The 16,232-nt window shown below is 39.9% G+C and overlaps 1 protein-coding gene across 1 annotated transcript; it reads left to right on the top strand.

Annotated features, from left to right (window-relative positions):
* The first annotated feature begins 1,376 nt into the window (after nucleotides 1–1,376).
* LOC138871018 (uncharacterized) lies at nucleotides 1,377–2,215 on the top strand. Its single transcript, XM_070148866.1, has 3 exons — nucleotides 1,377–1,494; nucleotides 1,609–1,946; nucleotides 2,042–2,215. The coding sequence occupies exons 1-3, from the start codon at nucleotides 1,377–1,379 to the stop codon at nucleotides 2,213–2,215; spliced, it is 630 nt and encodes a 209-aa protein (XP_070004967.1).
* The last annotated feature ends 14,017 nt before the right edge of the window (nucleotides 2,216–16,232 follow it).

Genomic DNA, 16,232 nt, shown 5'->3' on the forward strand with positions numbered 1-16,232 from the left:
GACAAAAGTGGTATCAGAGCCGTTCTATCGTAGGATTGTCTACAGACCGTGTCTAGTAGAGTCTTGTTTATAGGTGTGTTGTGCACCACACTTATAGAGGGGAGGCTACATGACATATAGGATTTTATCCTCTCTTTTTATCTCAGATCGTGCGATACAAGAATTCATGTTCCTAACGATATGTTATATTTTCAGCGATGCCTCCAAAGAGTACGGCTGCCCAGAAGGGAAACCCCGTGGTTGATGAGACTACTAGTCGAGCACCATGAGTTACCAGGGATCGGGGAAAGTCTCATGATGAGGTTCCATCTCAAACTTCACATACCCCGCTCTTTCCACAAGAGCTCCGAGGGGCACCAGCCCCAGCGCCCGCCCATGTACATTCAGCACCTCAGCCAGATACACCGGGTCAGGAGATGAGAGATGCTATTCAGCTATTAACCCGGTTAGTAACCGCGCAAGCTCGGCGTCAGGAAATAGGTATTGGTCATGCAGATAGGTCTATCAGTGCGAGGGTTCGTGACTTCATTAATTTTGACCCTCCGGTATTCACTAGGGCAGATCCAAACGAGGACCCTTAGGTATTTATTGATAGAGTATAGAAGACGTTACGGGTAATGAAGGCTACTGCCACTAAGTCAGTTGAGCTAGTTTCCTATAGACTCCGAGATGTTGTAGTTAATAGGTATGAGTATTGGGAATTGTCCAGAGGTGAGGATGCCCCTCCAACAGTATGGCAAGAGTTTATAGAGGCTTTTCTTCGTCATTATCTGCGACCAGAGCTTAGATGAGCCAGAGTTGATAGGTTCTTGACCCTTCGATAGGGTAACATGAGTGTTTGGGAGTACAACCTTCAGTTTGATTCGTTGACTAGGTATGCTCCCACTATTGTATCTAAGATGGAGGATCGGGTTCATCGGTTCCTGATGTGATTAGAGCCTCACTTGCTTAACGATTGTATGTCGGTCTCACTTCAGCCAGACATGGATATTTCTCGTATTTAGGCATACGCTTAGGGTGTAGAGGAGCGTAAACAGAAATAGAGGGCCAATCGTGAGCATGATAGGGACCAGAATAAGAGAGCAAGGTCTTCGAGTCATTCTGGTGAGTTTCGAAGTGGTCAGAGGCAACAGTACCCGAGGTATCCAGCCCAACCATTGGCTAGCACTCCCCCTCAGTTTGGCAATAAGAGATTTGATCGTTTTACGTATTCAGGGTGTGGTGAGAATTTCAGGGCCTCAGGTTCTCAGTATAGGGGTGAGTCAAGTCAGATGAGGCCACCCTTGCCACGATGTGCTCAATGTGGTAAGCAGTATACCGGGCAGTACCGTATGGGATTGGGTATTTGTTATACTTGTGGTTATCCGGGCCACGTTATGAGGGATTGTCCGATGAGAGGTGATGCAAGCATAGCTCAGCCAGCAGGATCTGTAGCTGCTTCGTCATCATCAGTACGCCCCCCTGGGCAAGGTCCACAAGAACCAATGAGTCATGGTAGAGGCAGAGGCGGAGCATCTAGCTCGAGCAGTCCTTAGAACCGCATTTATGCGTTGGCAGGACGACAAGACCGTGAGTCATCGCCTGATGTTGTTACATGTATATTATCAGTCTCCTCATATGATGTATATGCACTAGTTAACCCAGGTTCCACCTTATCATACGTTATCCCGTTGGTTGCTAGTAAGTTTGAAGTAAAAACTGAATGGGTTAAAACTTTTAAGGTGTCTGCACCTATTGGGGACTCACTGATAGCTAAGCAAGTATATAGGGGTTGTATAATAGTAGTTCATGGTCGATCTGCCATAGCAGACTTGATAGAGTTAGATATGGTAGAATTTGATGTTATAATGGGTATGGATTGGTTGGCTTCTTGTCATGCCAACGTTGATTGTAGATCAAAGATAGTCCGATTTCAATTTCAGGGGAGCCTATTTTGGAGTGGAAAGGTAATACGGCATCACCGAGAGAAAGATTCATTTCCTATCTCAAGGCAAGAAAGATGATCATAAAAAGCTGTATTTATCACTCAGTTCGGGTTCAGGATGTGGAAGTGGAGTCACCAACCATTCAGTCCATCCCTGTGGTTAATAAGTTTCCCGATGAGCTTCCAGGTCTTCCGCTAGAGCGAGAAATTGAGTTTGCTATTGACCTACTACCAGATACTCATCCAATATCTATTTCTCCCTATAGAATGGCCCCCACAGAGCTAAAATAGTTGAAATAACAACTAAAGGACCTTCTTGAAAAAGGCTTTATCAGACCTAGCACATCACCATGGGGAGAACCCGTGTTATTTGCGAGTAAGAAAGATGGTTCTTTACATATGTGTATTGATTATAGACAATTGAATAAGGTGACAATCATGAATAAGCACCCACTCCCAAGGATTGACGATTTATTTGATTAGTTGCAAGGTGCCAAGTATTTTTCAAAAATAGACTTGAGGTACGGGTACCATCAGGCAAGGGTTAATAAGGAAGATATTTTGAAGACAACATTTAGAACCAGATACGGGCACTTCGAGTTTCGTGTTATGTCATTCGGTTTGACCAATGCTCCAGCAGTATTCATGGATTTGATGAACCATGTATTCAGGCCCATTTTAGATCTGTTCGTAATTGTATTTATTGATGATATATTGGTGTATTCTCGTTTAGAGGTTGAACATGCTGATCATCTACATACTGTGCTCAGAGTTCTACAAAAAGGGAAGTTGTATGCAAAATTTTCTAAATGTGAATTCTGGTTGAACTCTGTAGCTTTCCTTGGGCATGTCATTTCGGGTGAAGGCATCCGGGTGGATACACAAAATATTGAGGCAGTAAAAACTTGGCCTAGACCCACAACACTGACGGAGGTTAGTAGCTTTCTTGGGTGGCAGGTTATTACAGGAGATTTGTAGAGGGATTTTCTTCCCTTTCAGCACCTTTGACAAATTTGACTTAGAAGGGAGCAAAGTTTCAATGGACTGATGCTTGCAAACGGAGTTTCCAGGCATTAAAAGATAGATTAACGTCAGCACCGGTTCTAATGCTTTCAGAAGGGACCGATGGTTATGTTATCTAATGTGACGCTTTTGGTGTTGGGTTGGGTTGTGTGTTGATGCAGCATGGTAAGGTTGTGGCTTATGCTTCTAGACAACTAAGAAAGCACGAGAAAAACTACCCGACCCACGATTTAGAGTTAGCCGCGGTGATTCATGCACTAAAGATGTGGAGGCACTACTTGTATGGCATTCAAGTTGATATCTATATGGATCATAAGAGCCTCCAGTACATATTCAAGCAAAAGGAATTGAATCTACGTCAAAGGAGATGGTTGGAGCTACTTAAAGACTATGACGTTGATATTTTATACCATCTAGGGAAGGCAAACGTAGTAGCCGACGCCCTCAGCCATAGATCTATAGGTATCATGTCGTATCTACAGCTAGAAAAGAGGGGAATAGCCCATGAGGTTCATTAGCTAGCTAGTCTTGGAGTTCAGTTACTAGACTCAGGTAATATTGGAATTACTATTCAGGATACGACAACGTCCTTTTTAGTAACTGAAGTAAAGGAATGCTAGTACGAGGATCCTGTGTTGGTTCATTATAGGGAATACCACCTCTTAGAAGGAGAAGAAACGATTTGAAATTACATAAGACGGGGTCCTCAGATATCGAGGGCAATTATGCGTGCCTAACATCGCAGGGATGCGTCGGCAGGTTATGGGAGAAACTCACTATTCTCGTTATTCTATCTATCCCGGAGCGACAAAGATGTATCATGATATCAGAGAAGTATATTTTTGGGACATAATGAAAAAGGATATATCGGAGTTTGTTGCTTAGTCTCCTAACTGTCAATAGGTCAAGATAGAGCATCAGAAACCCGGTGGGTTATTGTAGGCTATAGAGATTCCGACTTGGAAATGTGAAATAATCAATATGGATTTCATCGTAGGATTACCTTGTACCTAGCGTAAGTTTGATTCGATATGGGTGATTGTTGATAGGCTTACAAAGTCAGCCCATTTTCTGCCCGTTAGGACTACATATTCCTCAGAGGATTATGCAAGGCTTTATATTAAGGATATATTATGACTGCATAGTGTCACCGTATCTATTATCTCGGATAGAGGAGCTCCATTTACAGCTAACTTCTGGAGGTCCTTCCATAAAGGATTGGGGACTCAAGTAAGTCTTAATACATCATTTTATCCCCAGACAGACGGACAGGCTGAGCGTACTATTCAGACGCTGGAGGATATGTTACGAGCTTGTGTAATAGACTTCAAAGGTAGCTGGGATGATCATCTGCCGGTTATTGAGTTTGCATATAATAATAACTACCATTCTAGTATTTAGATGGCTCCATACGAAGCTCTTTATAGACGGAAGTGTAGGTCGCCTATAGGGTGGTTTGAGGTTGGAAAATCTGGGTTACATGGGCCAGACCTGATTCAGCAAACCATAGAAAAAGTAAAGTTGATCCAGGATCGACTATTTACAGCTCAGAGTCATCAGAAGTCATATTCTAATATGTGGCAACGAGATTTAGAGTTCGGGGTTGATGATTGGGTATTCTTAATTCTAGTTGCCATCCTAGACCGACAAATCCATAAGCTACGGAATAAGGAGGTAGCCTCTATGAAAGTACTTTGGAGGAACAACAATGTGGAAGAAATGACTAGAGAGGCCGAGGAAGACATGAAGTTTAAATATCCTTACTTATTTCCTCTTCCAGAGAAGGGTCCGACTGAGACGTCATAACCTTAAGATACGTGTATGGATTTTGGTGTCAGTTATTGTCGTTGTTCGTGTGAGGCCATTGTCATTATTGATGATTGTGATCCTATGTGGTGTTGAATTATTAAGTTTCTACAAGACGAGTTAGTAGTAGTATCATTACAAAGGCGACTCTGCCAAGGTTATATAGATTCCAGAGAGTTAAACATTCGAGGATGAATGTTTCTAGGGGGAAATATGTTACATTTCATGTTTTTGTACGTTAAATTTTTGTTTTCAGTTAACCGACGAGGACTCGGGGATGAGACTATCTTGAGGTTAACGTATTTATGTTATTTATAACAAGCGATAAGTAAGTGTCATGATGGATAAAGGGCACATAAATTAAAGAAAACGAGTTTCGTTGAAGGTGGCCGATTTGGGATAAAATACAAGTCGAGCTATAATATGCGATAATTATGGACTAGTACCATGCAGGTGTCACACCTCTTTTTTTACCTACACACCCGGAAAATGGGTGTATAAGTGAGTTTTTCCAATTAAAGTGACAATCGAAACGGGATTGTTTATTAAATCAGAGTCTCCACTTGGAATAATTTATGGTGTTCCAAGCCACCGGTTAAAATCCCAAGTCGAGGAAGGTGACTCTAATTACGGTCTGCGAACACAAAAATCCGGGTAAGGAATTTTGTTAACCCGGGAAAAGGTGTTAGGCACTCTCGAGTTTCGTGGTTCTAGCACAGTCGCTTTGATCATACTTGGCTTATTAAAATTATTTAATTACTGATTTTAGAACCTATGTGCATTTATATTTTACCGCTTTTTAATTAAGAAAATTATCTTGAAATGAGTCACGCGTACGTGTACCCATCTGTTTGGCACGTCAAAAATCATGTCACGTGAATGTGTCCACAATTAATAACGCATTATTATTACTAAGCAAGTTCGGCCGAAGTTGCGCGAACACATACTCCAGTTTTGTTTTTAGAAATCGTAATTATGTCACGCGAACGTGTACACAATCATGATAATAGCCCTAAAGTATACTAAGTGTTCAGCGCATACATGTGTCAATTGACCTGAACGACATATTTGCATCAAAACTTACAAAATTGTTGAAATCCCTCGTCTCACCCCATTTGCAGCTACTGACTCATGTGTGAAAAAATTCGCCAAATACAAACTACCAATTCAAATTAGCTACCTAGTAATGGTTCGTTCATTCTATATGGATGACTAGTCAGAGAAACAACAAAAATCACATCACTTTCATAGAAGATTGGTATTTTACTTGTCATATAATTCAACATATATATGTTTATCATAGCAATCTTCGTAAACTTAACCACATTTGCTAACTAAAACAGTAAGCAATTTATGCTAGAATATCCGTCAACAATAACAGATGAAACAGTAAGACAATCATACATTAGTCCATAAGCAGAGAAGAGCAACTACATAATTTCAACACATAAAACAAGCTTTCTACTTAGAAGAATCAAACATGATGCTTTCTAGAATTCGCTAAATATCGACGCATAGGGACGATGCATAGGCTACGCAGCTTCAAACTTAATCCCAGAAACTGAAGTTTTCTTCGAGTTTCTTCGAGCCTCAATACCAAAAAAATCCGATTATCGAACAAACTCTTTTATTGATGGACAAAGTCAACATATACAAAATAGAGCAAGACCACCGGACTGAAAAACAACTGAAACTATGAGTTAGAACTTTGACATAGAAGCCTCGCCGGAACTTCGAACGATCGGACTCCATTGAAAACCAAAGATCTTTATGCGTGTGTGCGTGAGTGTTCAGTGGTGAGGCATCAGCGTTCTATGGCGTTAGGGAGTCGTTTTGGGGTGGTCGTTTCTGGTTAATACTGCTGAAGCTTAGGGGTGTTCATGGAGTTCTGCGGCTAAAAGGTCTTGTTTTCGATTAGTGGCTCTTTAGTATTCTCCATGAGGAAGATGAAGCTAGGGTAACGACTGCCTTTCCCTTTTGTTCTTAGGCGTTTTTTGTTAGGTTTTTTATGAAGAAGAAGAGCCAAGGGTTATTCTATGTTCTAGTAGGTCTATGTTTTAGAGTCTGTTGGTGTTGGATAGGAGATGGAGGGGTCGGGGCGATGAGGGTCGCTTTTTTTTGCCTAAGAAGCCATGGAAATGGCTGAGAGGATCATCATTCGATCAGAGGAGGGGGGGGTCTGTGCATGAAGAAGACGACGTAGGGGGTGGTCGTTTTTGCTACGCAGCTTTTTCAGCTGCTGCTTCTTTTTTGTTCAGCCTTCTTCCGTTCTTTTTCGTTTTCAGCCCTTCCTCGTTATCCCACTTATCAGCATTCTTTCTTCTTTTTATTTATATAGTCTAGGCTTTTGGTAGGGTTTTAGGTTAAGGGGTATGGGCCTAGGAATTATTGGCTTGGAAATTGTGGGCTAGGTCCAAAATTAGGCCTAAAAATGGGTTGCTCGAGCCCAAGTTCTATTCTTTCCCTGCGAACGAGATTAAAAATACGGGCCCATTTATTAATTAATCCTACTATTCAAATAATTACTAAAATAAAACTAACCATTAAAACAAACCTATTTTTGGCATTTTCAAATATCATATTAAAAATACGATACTATTTATATATATATATATATATATATATATTTTTTTTTAAAGATTTTTTTTAAGATTAAAAATTACTACAAAACATTAATGAACCTATTTTTGTGATTTTTGTTTTCTTGTAATAAAATAAAGTAAAAGAGTCAAAATTACTTAAAATATCTATATTATGCCTAAATTAAATGTTTACGCGCTAAAATATGACAAATCTTGGGGTGGGTCAAAAATCACATGTCTACAGCTGCCCCTCTTTGACTGGAAACGTATAGAGTTTTCAGACAAAGACTGACTAGACAGGTTTTTGACCCGACCCTTATTTGGAGAGACTAAAACTAAGAGAAAAAGGGAATGTGACCGAGCCCTGGTATCTGGGATGCCTACATATCCTTGGCTATAAAGGAATCAGGCCACGTGTAGTTCAGAGATGAGTGAGATGATGGAGTATGCTGAGGTGGAGATCTGGTCGAGGTGCTGTTCCGCCGAGGTTTCGATCCGCGGTACCTGTTATTACATCATAAATCAAATGAAAAAGACTAACTAAACCTGTCAACTACGAGTTACAAGATTCCTATCTATAAGTCTTCTAAAGCATGATCTTGAGTCTTGAATGGTTCTTCATGGAGACTTTGGATTTGAACCTTGACGCTTGCTAGTTGCAGATGCTAGCTCGTTCTTCTTCAGATTTTCGGACCAAGACCGTACATGTAGTGCTTGTGACTTCCACCATGTCTTAAGCAGTTCACATCTTTCATCAACTTCTGCATCTAGATTCACTTCTTGCCTTTCTCTCTTTTTCTTTATTGTGACTAACTTCTGTTGATCACCTCGGACTGTTGACTCGCATTCTTGCCACGAGATTCTTTGGTTGCTGACTTGAATTGCAATCTGAGATGCTTTTCCCTTTCTTCAGGTGGACGCCTGACTGTTGAACTCGAACCGTCTTCTCTTGTTACTTGACACTGTTTTCCCTTGCACCTTGAACCATTTTCCCCTGAAACTTGAACTGTCTTCCTTCGAAATTGCTTTCCCTTGAAACTCGAGATGTCTTCCTTCGACACTGCTTTCCCTTAAAACTTGAGTTTTCTCCCCTTTTTCTCCAGGTGGGCGCCTGATTACAACAAAATAGACAAAACAAAGAAATTTTTCTGCCCCAGTTTGCACTAGGAAGATTTGTGAGTTGTTAGAAAAATTGTAAATCACTTATACTATTGATGCAATGATGAAATTAAACTAAAGAATAGACTAGGAAAACTATAAACTAAGCTTGACTAAAGTAAAACTGACCCTATTCTCCAGGCGGGGCCCCCTGACTACTAATCTTGAAATGTATTCCCTGTTCTTCAGGCGGGCTCCTGACTGCTAAACTTGAAATGTATTCCCTGCTCTCCAGGCGGGCTCCTGACTTCTGCATTTGAAAGTACTCCCTGCTCTCCAGGCGGGCTCCTGACTTAAAGATAGACAAAACAAAGAATTTGAAAGCTAAAATTTAAATTGTACTCCCTTGTTCTCCAGGCGGGCTCCTGACTTCAACTTGAAATGTATTCCCTGCTCTCTAGGCGGGCTCCTGACTTCAACGTAGACAAAATAAAGAATTTGAAAGCTAAAATTTAAATTGTACTCCCTTGTTCTCCAGGCGAGCTCCTGACTGCTGCGCTTGAAAGTATTCCCTGCTCTCCAGGCGGGCTCCTGACTTCTGCATTTGAAAGTACTCCCTGTTCTCCAGGCGGGCTCTTGACTTCTACAAAATGACAAAACAAAGGAAATTTTTCTGCCCCAGTTTGGTGGCTGGGCACAGATGTGAGTGTAAAACTAAATCATATTACCAAGTATTACTAAGAATTTGAAAGCTAGGTTCCATTATTCAGGGGGGTCCTGACAACTCTTAACTAAACGACAATTTTAAATCTAAGTTATATCTTCTACAGGTGTGACTTCTGCTAAATCTTGTTATCTAAGAGGGTCTTAAACTACTCCCCATTATCTAGGAGGGTCCTAAAAATCAAAGGTCAAATTTTGTCTTAAGGGTGACAACTTTCATGGCTGAATTATACTACCCTACAACAGAATTTACGCTAAATGTTATCTAATCAAAATCTTAAAGCTAAGTCCAATTATTCAGGAGGGTCCTGGAAACTCCTAATTGAATCCTATCTCGAACATGCAAACTTCTAAGCCAACTTATATTCCTTTGGGATACATTTATGCTAGATTATGCTATTTCTGAACTTTAAACTAGGTCCCATTTTCCAGGAGGGTCCTGAAATCAAAAATCAAACTTGTTTAGTGACTGCCTTTCTCCACGGAGGGTTTCTTCGACACAACCGAAATTTCCTGCCCTTATTTCAAATCAAAGAAAAATCTTATCAGTTTAAAAATGTGGTGGTTGGTTTGTGGCCTTGACTTTAAGGGCGGTTGCTCCTTCACTTCTCATGATAACTGATTTCCCCTCGAGGACCTTGCTTGCTTATGGACTAGCCACTTTCTCTGCCATCCTTATCACAGAAAATGCCCCTTCTCCGTTCAAACCCAATTCCTTCTATCTGTTGCACTGCTCATGAACTGACATTTACCAACCTTTGTGTTTTACCGAAAATACCTTTGATCCGTCCACCTAACACCCTCCATCTGTTGCATTGTGCTCTTATGTTGATGTGTACTGCACCTTTGTGTTTCTCATGAATTCCAAAGCACGACAATTGCCACTCACTCATCGCGCATATTGTTTTTTCTTGACTTAAGCTACTGGCCCTGGCCTTGAGGTCTGTTGCTCCTTCACTTGCCACGATAACTTTGATTTTTGCTCGGAGGACCTTGCTTGTCACTGATTAAACACCTTTTGTTGATCTTACCACAGAAAATACCTTTTATCCGTTCACCAAACCCCTCCATCTTGTTGCATTGTTTATGAATTGATATGTACCAAACCGTCATGTTTCACCGAAAATACCCTTGATCCGTTCACCTAACACCCTCCATCTGTTTCATTGTTCCTGAATTGATGTGTACCAAACCTTTGTATTTCACAAGGGATCCCAAAGCATGTTGATTATTATCCGCTCAATGCGCTTGTTGTTCTTTCCTGACTTATGACACTTTGATGTACTGGCCAGATCCCGTTTTGTGCAATTGAAAAGATGGTGGAAAATTTTGAAGTCATTTCTCACTTGTTCTGACCGAACAGACTCAGGAAGAGGAAGTAAACAAGACAAAAGGAACAGAGCAAAGGGCAAAGGAAAGAGATGATTCCTAACAAGAAAACTACAAAGTAGAAACCTATCAGATGTGGATACCAACTCTAATGATCATGACATGCACTTGTAGCCTATTCTGTTGAGCAAGTCTGATGTTCAACCCCTGTTATACCTCTGAACCGTGAAACTGGGCTTCAATGCTCCGATCATCCAATCTGATTCACAATCCTTATTCGACTTGCAGTGCCCGAAGGGTTTTCACCATCAAGCCTCTCTCATTTTGTTCTTTCTCTCAACTTACCGTCGCCTTACGGTGCCCACGAGGGTTTTCACCAATAAGACTCTCTCATTTTTGGATTTCTCTCAGCTCTAGTTGCCCTACGGTGCCCATGAGGGTTTTCACCAATAAGACTCTCTCATTTTTATTTTCCTGCCTGAACCAGAGTGTTGCCCCTGACATGAATTACCTTTACTTGCCCGACTTGTCATTTCTCAAAGATTGATCGGAAGGTCTTTCTTTGGACCGTAATGTGGGCTTTTGGACAGGGTTAGAAGGAAAGGTATAAAAGGCTCAAAACAATTCAAATGGGTTAAAGTTATAACTTTCGGAATCAGGTTCTTCACAACAAACACAACTTCTGCCCCAGTTTCTTGCATGAGGGACTTTTAGATTTTTTTTTTGATGAGACCGAACCGTGAGGCTGCCTACGTATCCTTAAAAGGAATCAGGTCGAACGTAGTTCATGACATAGGAATTGCTCTGTTGTTGTAATTTTTCTTTTCTTTTTCTTCTTTTCTGTAGTTTTCTTTCTTTCGTTTTCTCTTTTTGTTGTTTTGTTTTTTTTTCTTTCTTCTTTTTCCTCTTCTTTTTTTCTTTTTCTTCTTTTCTCTTTTTTTTGTTCAATTTTCATTTTTCTTCTCTCCCTTTTCGTTCTATTCTTTTCTCCTTTTCCTTTACTTATCTTTCACGCTTGTGTTTCTGATCTTTGCTACTGATCCCGAAAGAGGGGTATGAAAGAAAATAAACAAATCTCAAAGGGGTAACGAAGGATAAGGTGTTTAGATAACAGAACAAAATGCCTTCATCATTCCAATCTTCAAAACATGCCAAGTACAAACAACCCAATTAAACAACCCAAAGAAAACATTCGTAACATCTTTTGATTGTGCCAGACTTGATAACCATATCCACACATTCGCCTTCTACATCTGTTACATACAAAGCACCATTGGACAACACTCTCACTCTCATTATCACGAACGCCCCCCTACAAATTTGGGGCAAACTTGCTTTTATCTTCAAATTGATGCGGCAGGATACATTTCAATAGGGGTTCTTTATGTTCTATCTGCCCCAGTTTCACACAATTCGGGCTTGAAGTGATCTCAAAATGCCTTTACTTATGTCCCTCAAATGTCCCTACATCTTCAACATTGTTTCATTGCTTCGTGATTAAGCTGACTTTTAAAACCAGGCTGAGAATTACACGTGCATGTCACGTCACTAGAATCAACAGGAAAAGGACTAAAAAGAAGGAAAAGAGAACTAAACAAAAATGACTAGAAATAACGAAAAACAGAAAATGACATTAGACATATGATGAAAGGGTTTAGACAACGAAACAACCAAACTAAACTGGGGTTACAAACCTAGAACAAACCTAGACAACACTAAACGGGCTATTATAACTAAACAAACTAAGCAAAATAAAAGGATAGAAGGGTTTGAGTCACAAGACAATATCTGGATTACAACCCTGACATAACCCGGACAACAGAAATGACAACAAAATAAACCACCAAAACTCCTCCCTGGCTAACCAAGACAGAAGCGTCTTTTCAATTTCCAAGCTCGACATCTTAACCATTGAATTCCGCATCAACATTACTAGGACCTTCACAAACTTCCATCACATTGTTCTTAACAAATTGCTTTTAGGTTCCCTTTGTTGGCTCGTTCTTAAGATCAACCTCTGATAGCACTGAAAACTTTGCAGCACGTGGGCCTTCGAGGATCTCAGAAGAATTTTCATATTCCTTTTCAAAACAAATCATACTCACCATATGTGTTTCAGGCGATGGGCTTTGGCTAGTGTCTGCTGCATCTGAATTTTGCACGACAATGTCACCTGCATCAATAAGCTTTTCAATTGCTTTCTTCAGATTCCAACACTTCTCTATGTCATGCCCCGGGGCATCTGAGCAATATGCGCACCTTTGAGAAAAATCAAACTTCTTTGACAGAGGGTTTGACATTTTTATATGAATCGGCTTCAACATATCCAATTGCTTCAACTTTTGGAACAAACTGGCGTATGACACTCCCAATGGGGTGAAAGCCTTTTCTTTTTTCAGCAACCTCTCATTCTTAAATGCTTGATTGGGTCAGAAACCTGATCCAGGGGGTTTTCGATAGGCTCATGGGTGTGGATAGGCATTTTGTAGAGCTGAGTACTGAGAGAGTGATGTATGATTTTGGGAGTTCCGTGGAGAGAAGTGGCATTGGGAAGGATCATCTGGTGCATCAGGATATCCATAGGGACGATGTCGAGACTGGAAGTGTTGATCGGGAAATCCCATCGGGTCATCTTTTCTGTTTCTCTTTCTTCCACCCAAGCTTACTGGGATGTTCTGAATGTCTTTCGAACAACTCATGATTTTGCCTGACTTGATTCCCTCTTCTACTAGCTCCCCTATTTTTAACACATCGTTGAAAGGCCTTCCCAAGGCTGGGATCAAATGACTGAAGTAAGTGGGCCCCTGGGCCTATAGGAAAAGCTCGACCATTTCTTCTTCACCAATCGGGGTATTGACTCGAGCAACTTGCTCCCTCCATCTGATCCCAAACTCCCTAAATCTTTCCTCCGGCTTCTTTTCCATTTTAGATAGGGAGGAGTGGTCTGGGGTAACACCCGATCTGTATTGAAAGTATCGAACAAAATCTTGATCCATGTCACCCAATGTAGGCCACTTACCAACATCGACGATTATGCCATTCCAAGGCTGCCCCAGTCAGGCTCTCATTGAAGTACGCCATCAACAAATCATCTTTCTCGCCAACACTTCTCATTTTATTGTAGTAATCCTTCAAATGGGCTACCGGATCCCTACACCCATCATACAAGTTAAACTTTGGCACTTTAAACCTCGTAGGCAGATGAACGTCGGGGGACATAGACAATTCTGTGTAAGACATGCTACCCTGGTCTCCCGTTCTTTGCTTGTTATTTGAAGACTGTTCTATGCCTTTCAGCCTCCTGGGTATCCCATCTTGCCCTTTTCTTCTTGTGAACTCTTCATTTACAACATGAGACCCATCCCGCGGACCCTGCTTGTATGAGCTGGGAACCTTGTGGGAAACCTCTGAGGGGTAATATTAGGCATCATGAGCTTTGAATGAGTATTCATTGTCGGTGATAGTAGATGTGATAGGAGGGTGATTTTTGGGAGAGGTAATTGGAGGACGAGTGATGGAGCTACTAAGTCGGTTGGGAAAGCTGTGATAAGTGGGTAGATCTGGAGAGTATGGAGGATCATCTGGCATTGTGTTCGGAGCTTGGGCAAGGACGACATCTAGGAGGCTAGGTGGTGGCGGGGGTGGTACCTTTCCAGTCATCCAAGCCTGATACATGTCATCCATGTGTTGTTTTAACATCTTTACCTTTTCAACCAACCCATTGTCCTGTTCAACCAATTACTTTCGAGCGCCGATATCAACCAATTCAGTTCTGTTGTTGTCTGCCATTGCCTTTTGACCTTATGTTGTAGAGAAGAGCTACCACTTTAAAAACCTCAAACCAACCACCCTTTTGAGATGAATATAACAAAATGAAACCATCATGTTAGCGCTAGGGCATTTAACATAATATAATCTCACTTTATGTGCAATTGACCTAGCCACAGTTATCGACTCTAAAATGACTTCGAGGGTACAAAGATCAGTTGGCATCATCCCAATTTGTTCATTTCAACCTCTCTTTTCTTTGTTTTTCTAGTATCATTTCTTTTTTTAATCATCCCCCTTTCTTTCTCTCATATCTCACATCTCACGATTTCACCTCTCTTTTTTTTTCTTTTTTTTTTTCTCTTTTTTTGCTTTTGATAATAAAAAATAAATGGTTCAATCGAACCCTATGTAGGTTGCCTACGTATCATGATGCCGCATGAATCAGATCTTTGCGTAGTTCTGAAAGATCGGAAATAATGTAAACAAACAAACGTTCTTATTATTTTTTTTGACAATCTGATGAGAAAAGAGAAATAAAAGAAGCAAACTCCTTTTATTGAATTTTTCTTCTTTTTGAAAAAAATACTCTACGGATATTATTAAGGAACAAACCCTAGAAGAGCATCTTTTTTGAACTTGCATTTGATATCCCTGAATAAGGATTTTGAAGCGAGAAATGAACAAGATAAACGATATTTTTGGATTTCAGTTTTTGATTACCTAAAGGGGAAATTCTAATGATAAACAAAAGATAAAGTATGTTTTCTATGTATAATATCCTAAAGTTCTAATGAAAATAAAAGAATTTTTTTTCTCATTTTTCACTAATTTCCCAAAGAGACACCTCAAAAGAAAATCTTTTTGGATTTTGGAATTAACACCCTAAAGAAAGCTTTTAAAGAAGTATTAAAAGAAAATTCTCTTTTTTTCTTCGAATTTTGGTCCTAATATACTAAAGGAAACTTAAAAACACTTCATTTTAAGTCCCAGATATTAATTGCCTAAAGGAAAAACAATCTCAAAATTTTCTCATTTCTAGAATTAGCATTCTAAAGAAAATTTATAACGAAATATAAAATGCAACATCTCTTTTTTGTTGGATTTTTGAGTTACAGCGCATTTTTTCAAATATAAAACAGAAACTAACAATAATAAAAGAGACTTGACATTACTGTACAAAAGTAGAAAATAAAAGACGACATAAAATGAGGAACAGACTCAAAACATAAAAATAAAACAAATCTCCTTAAGCAACTCCTGATTGAGCGATCCTGACCGAATGGTCACGGGGTGTCTGCCATGCTCAAACTTCGGTAAATAAATTCACACTTGTATGAGAAAACTTTAACCAGCACTATGTGAGATAATAACACTCATAATTGGGACTATTTTTTGCAAAATGACTTATTTGGCCAAAAGGTGGCTAGAAGTGCAAAATTTGGCTAGGACCCCACAAAGCCAAGAACTTAAGATTTACTAGGAAGACCATACCCTATGTGGGTTGCCTACGTATCCCGCCCCGAGAGACGAGAATCAGGTTCGCATAGTTCGGGCAGATTGGATACGGGCGAGAAATAAAAATAACAACTAATTTAGAGAAAATATGTGTTTTTTTTCTTTTCTTTCTCTTTTTTTGAAAAATGATGAAACATGTAAACTCTTTTTTTTTATTTTCTTTTTCCCCTTTTTTGATTTTTGATTTTTGAAAAATGATGAAAAAGTACAAAAATCTTTTGAATTTTTCAAGATCTTTTTTTCTTAACAAAACGTAACAGAAAACATAATTAAGCCCCACTCGCTTTATCTTCACACTTCACCCACTCTTTTTCTTTTTTTCTTTCTTCTTTCATTGTTTTTTTTTCTTTTTTTTTTCTTTTTTTCACTTCTTCATTTACCCTCAGCTATCATTGGTCCGCCAAATGACCCTTTTACACTTGAATAAATGCAACATGTAGCACATAGGATGCATCAAGATG

The sequence above is a fragment of the Nicotiana sylvestris genome, chromosome 6 (genome assembly GCF_000393655.2).
Source record: "Nicotiana sylvestris chromosome 6, ASM39365v2, whole genome shotgun sequence".
NCBI classification, from domain to species: Eukaryota; Viridiplantae; Streptophyta; class Magnoliopsida; order Solanales; family Solanaceae; genus Nicotiana; species Nicotiana sylvestris.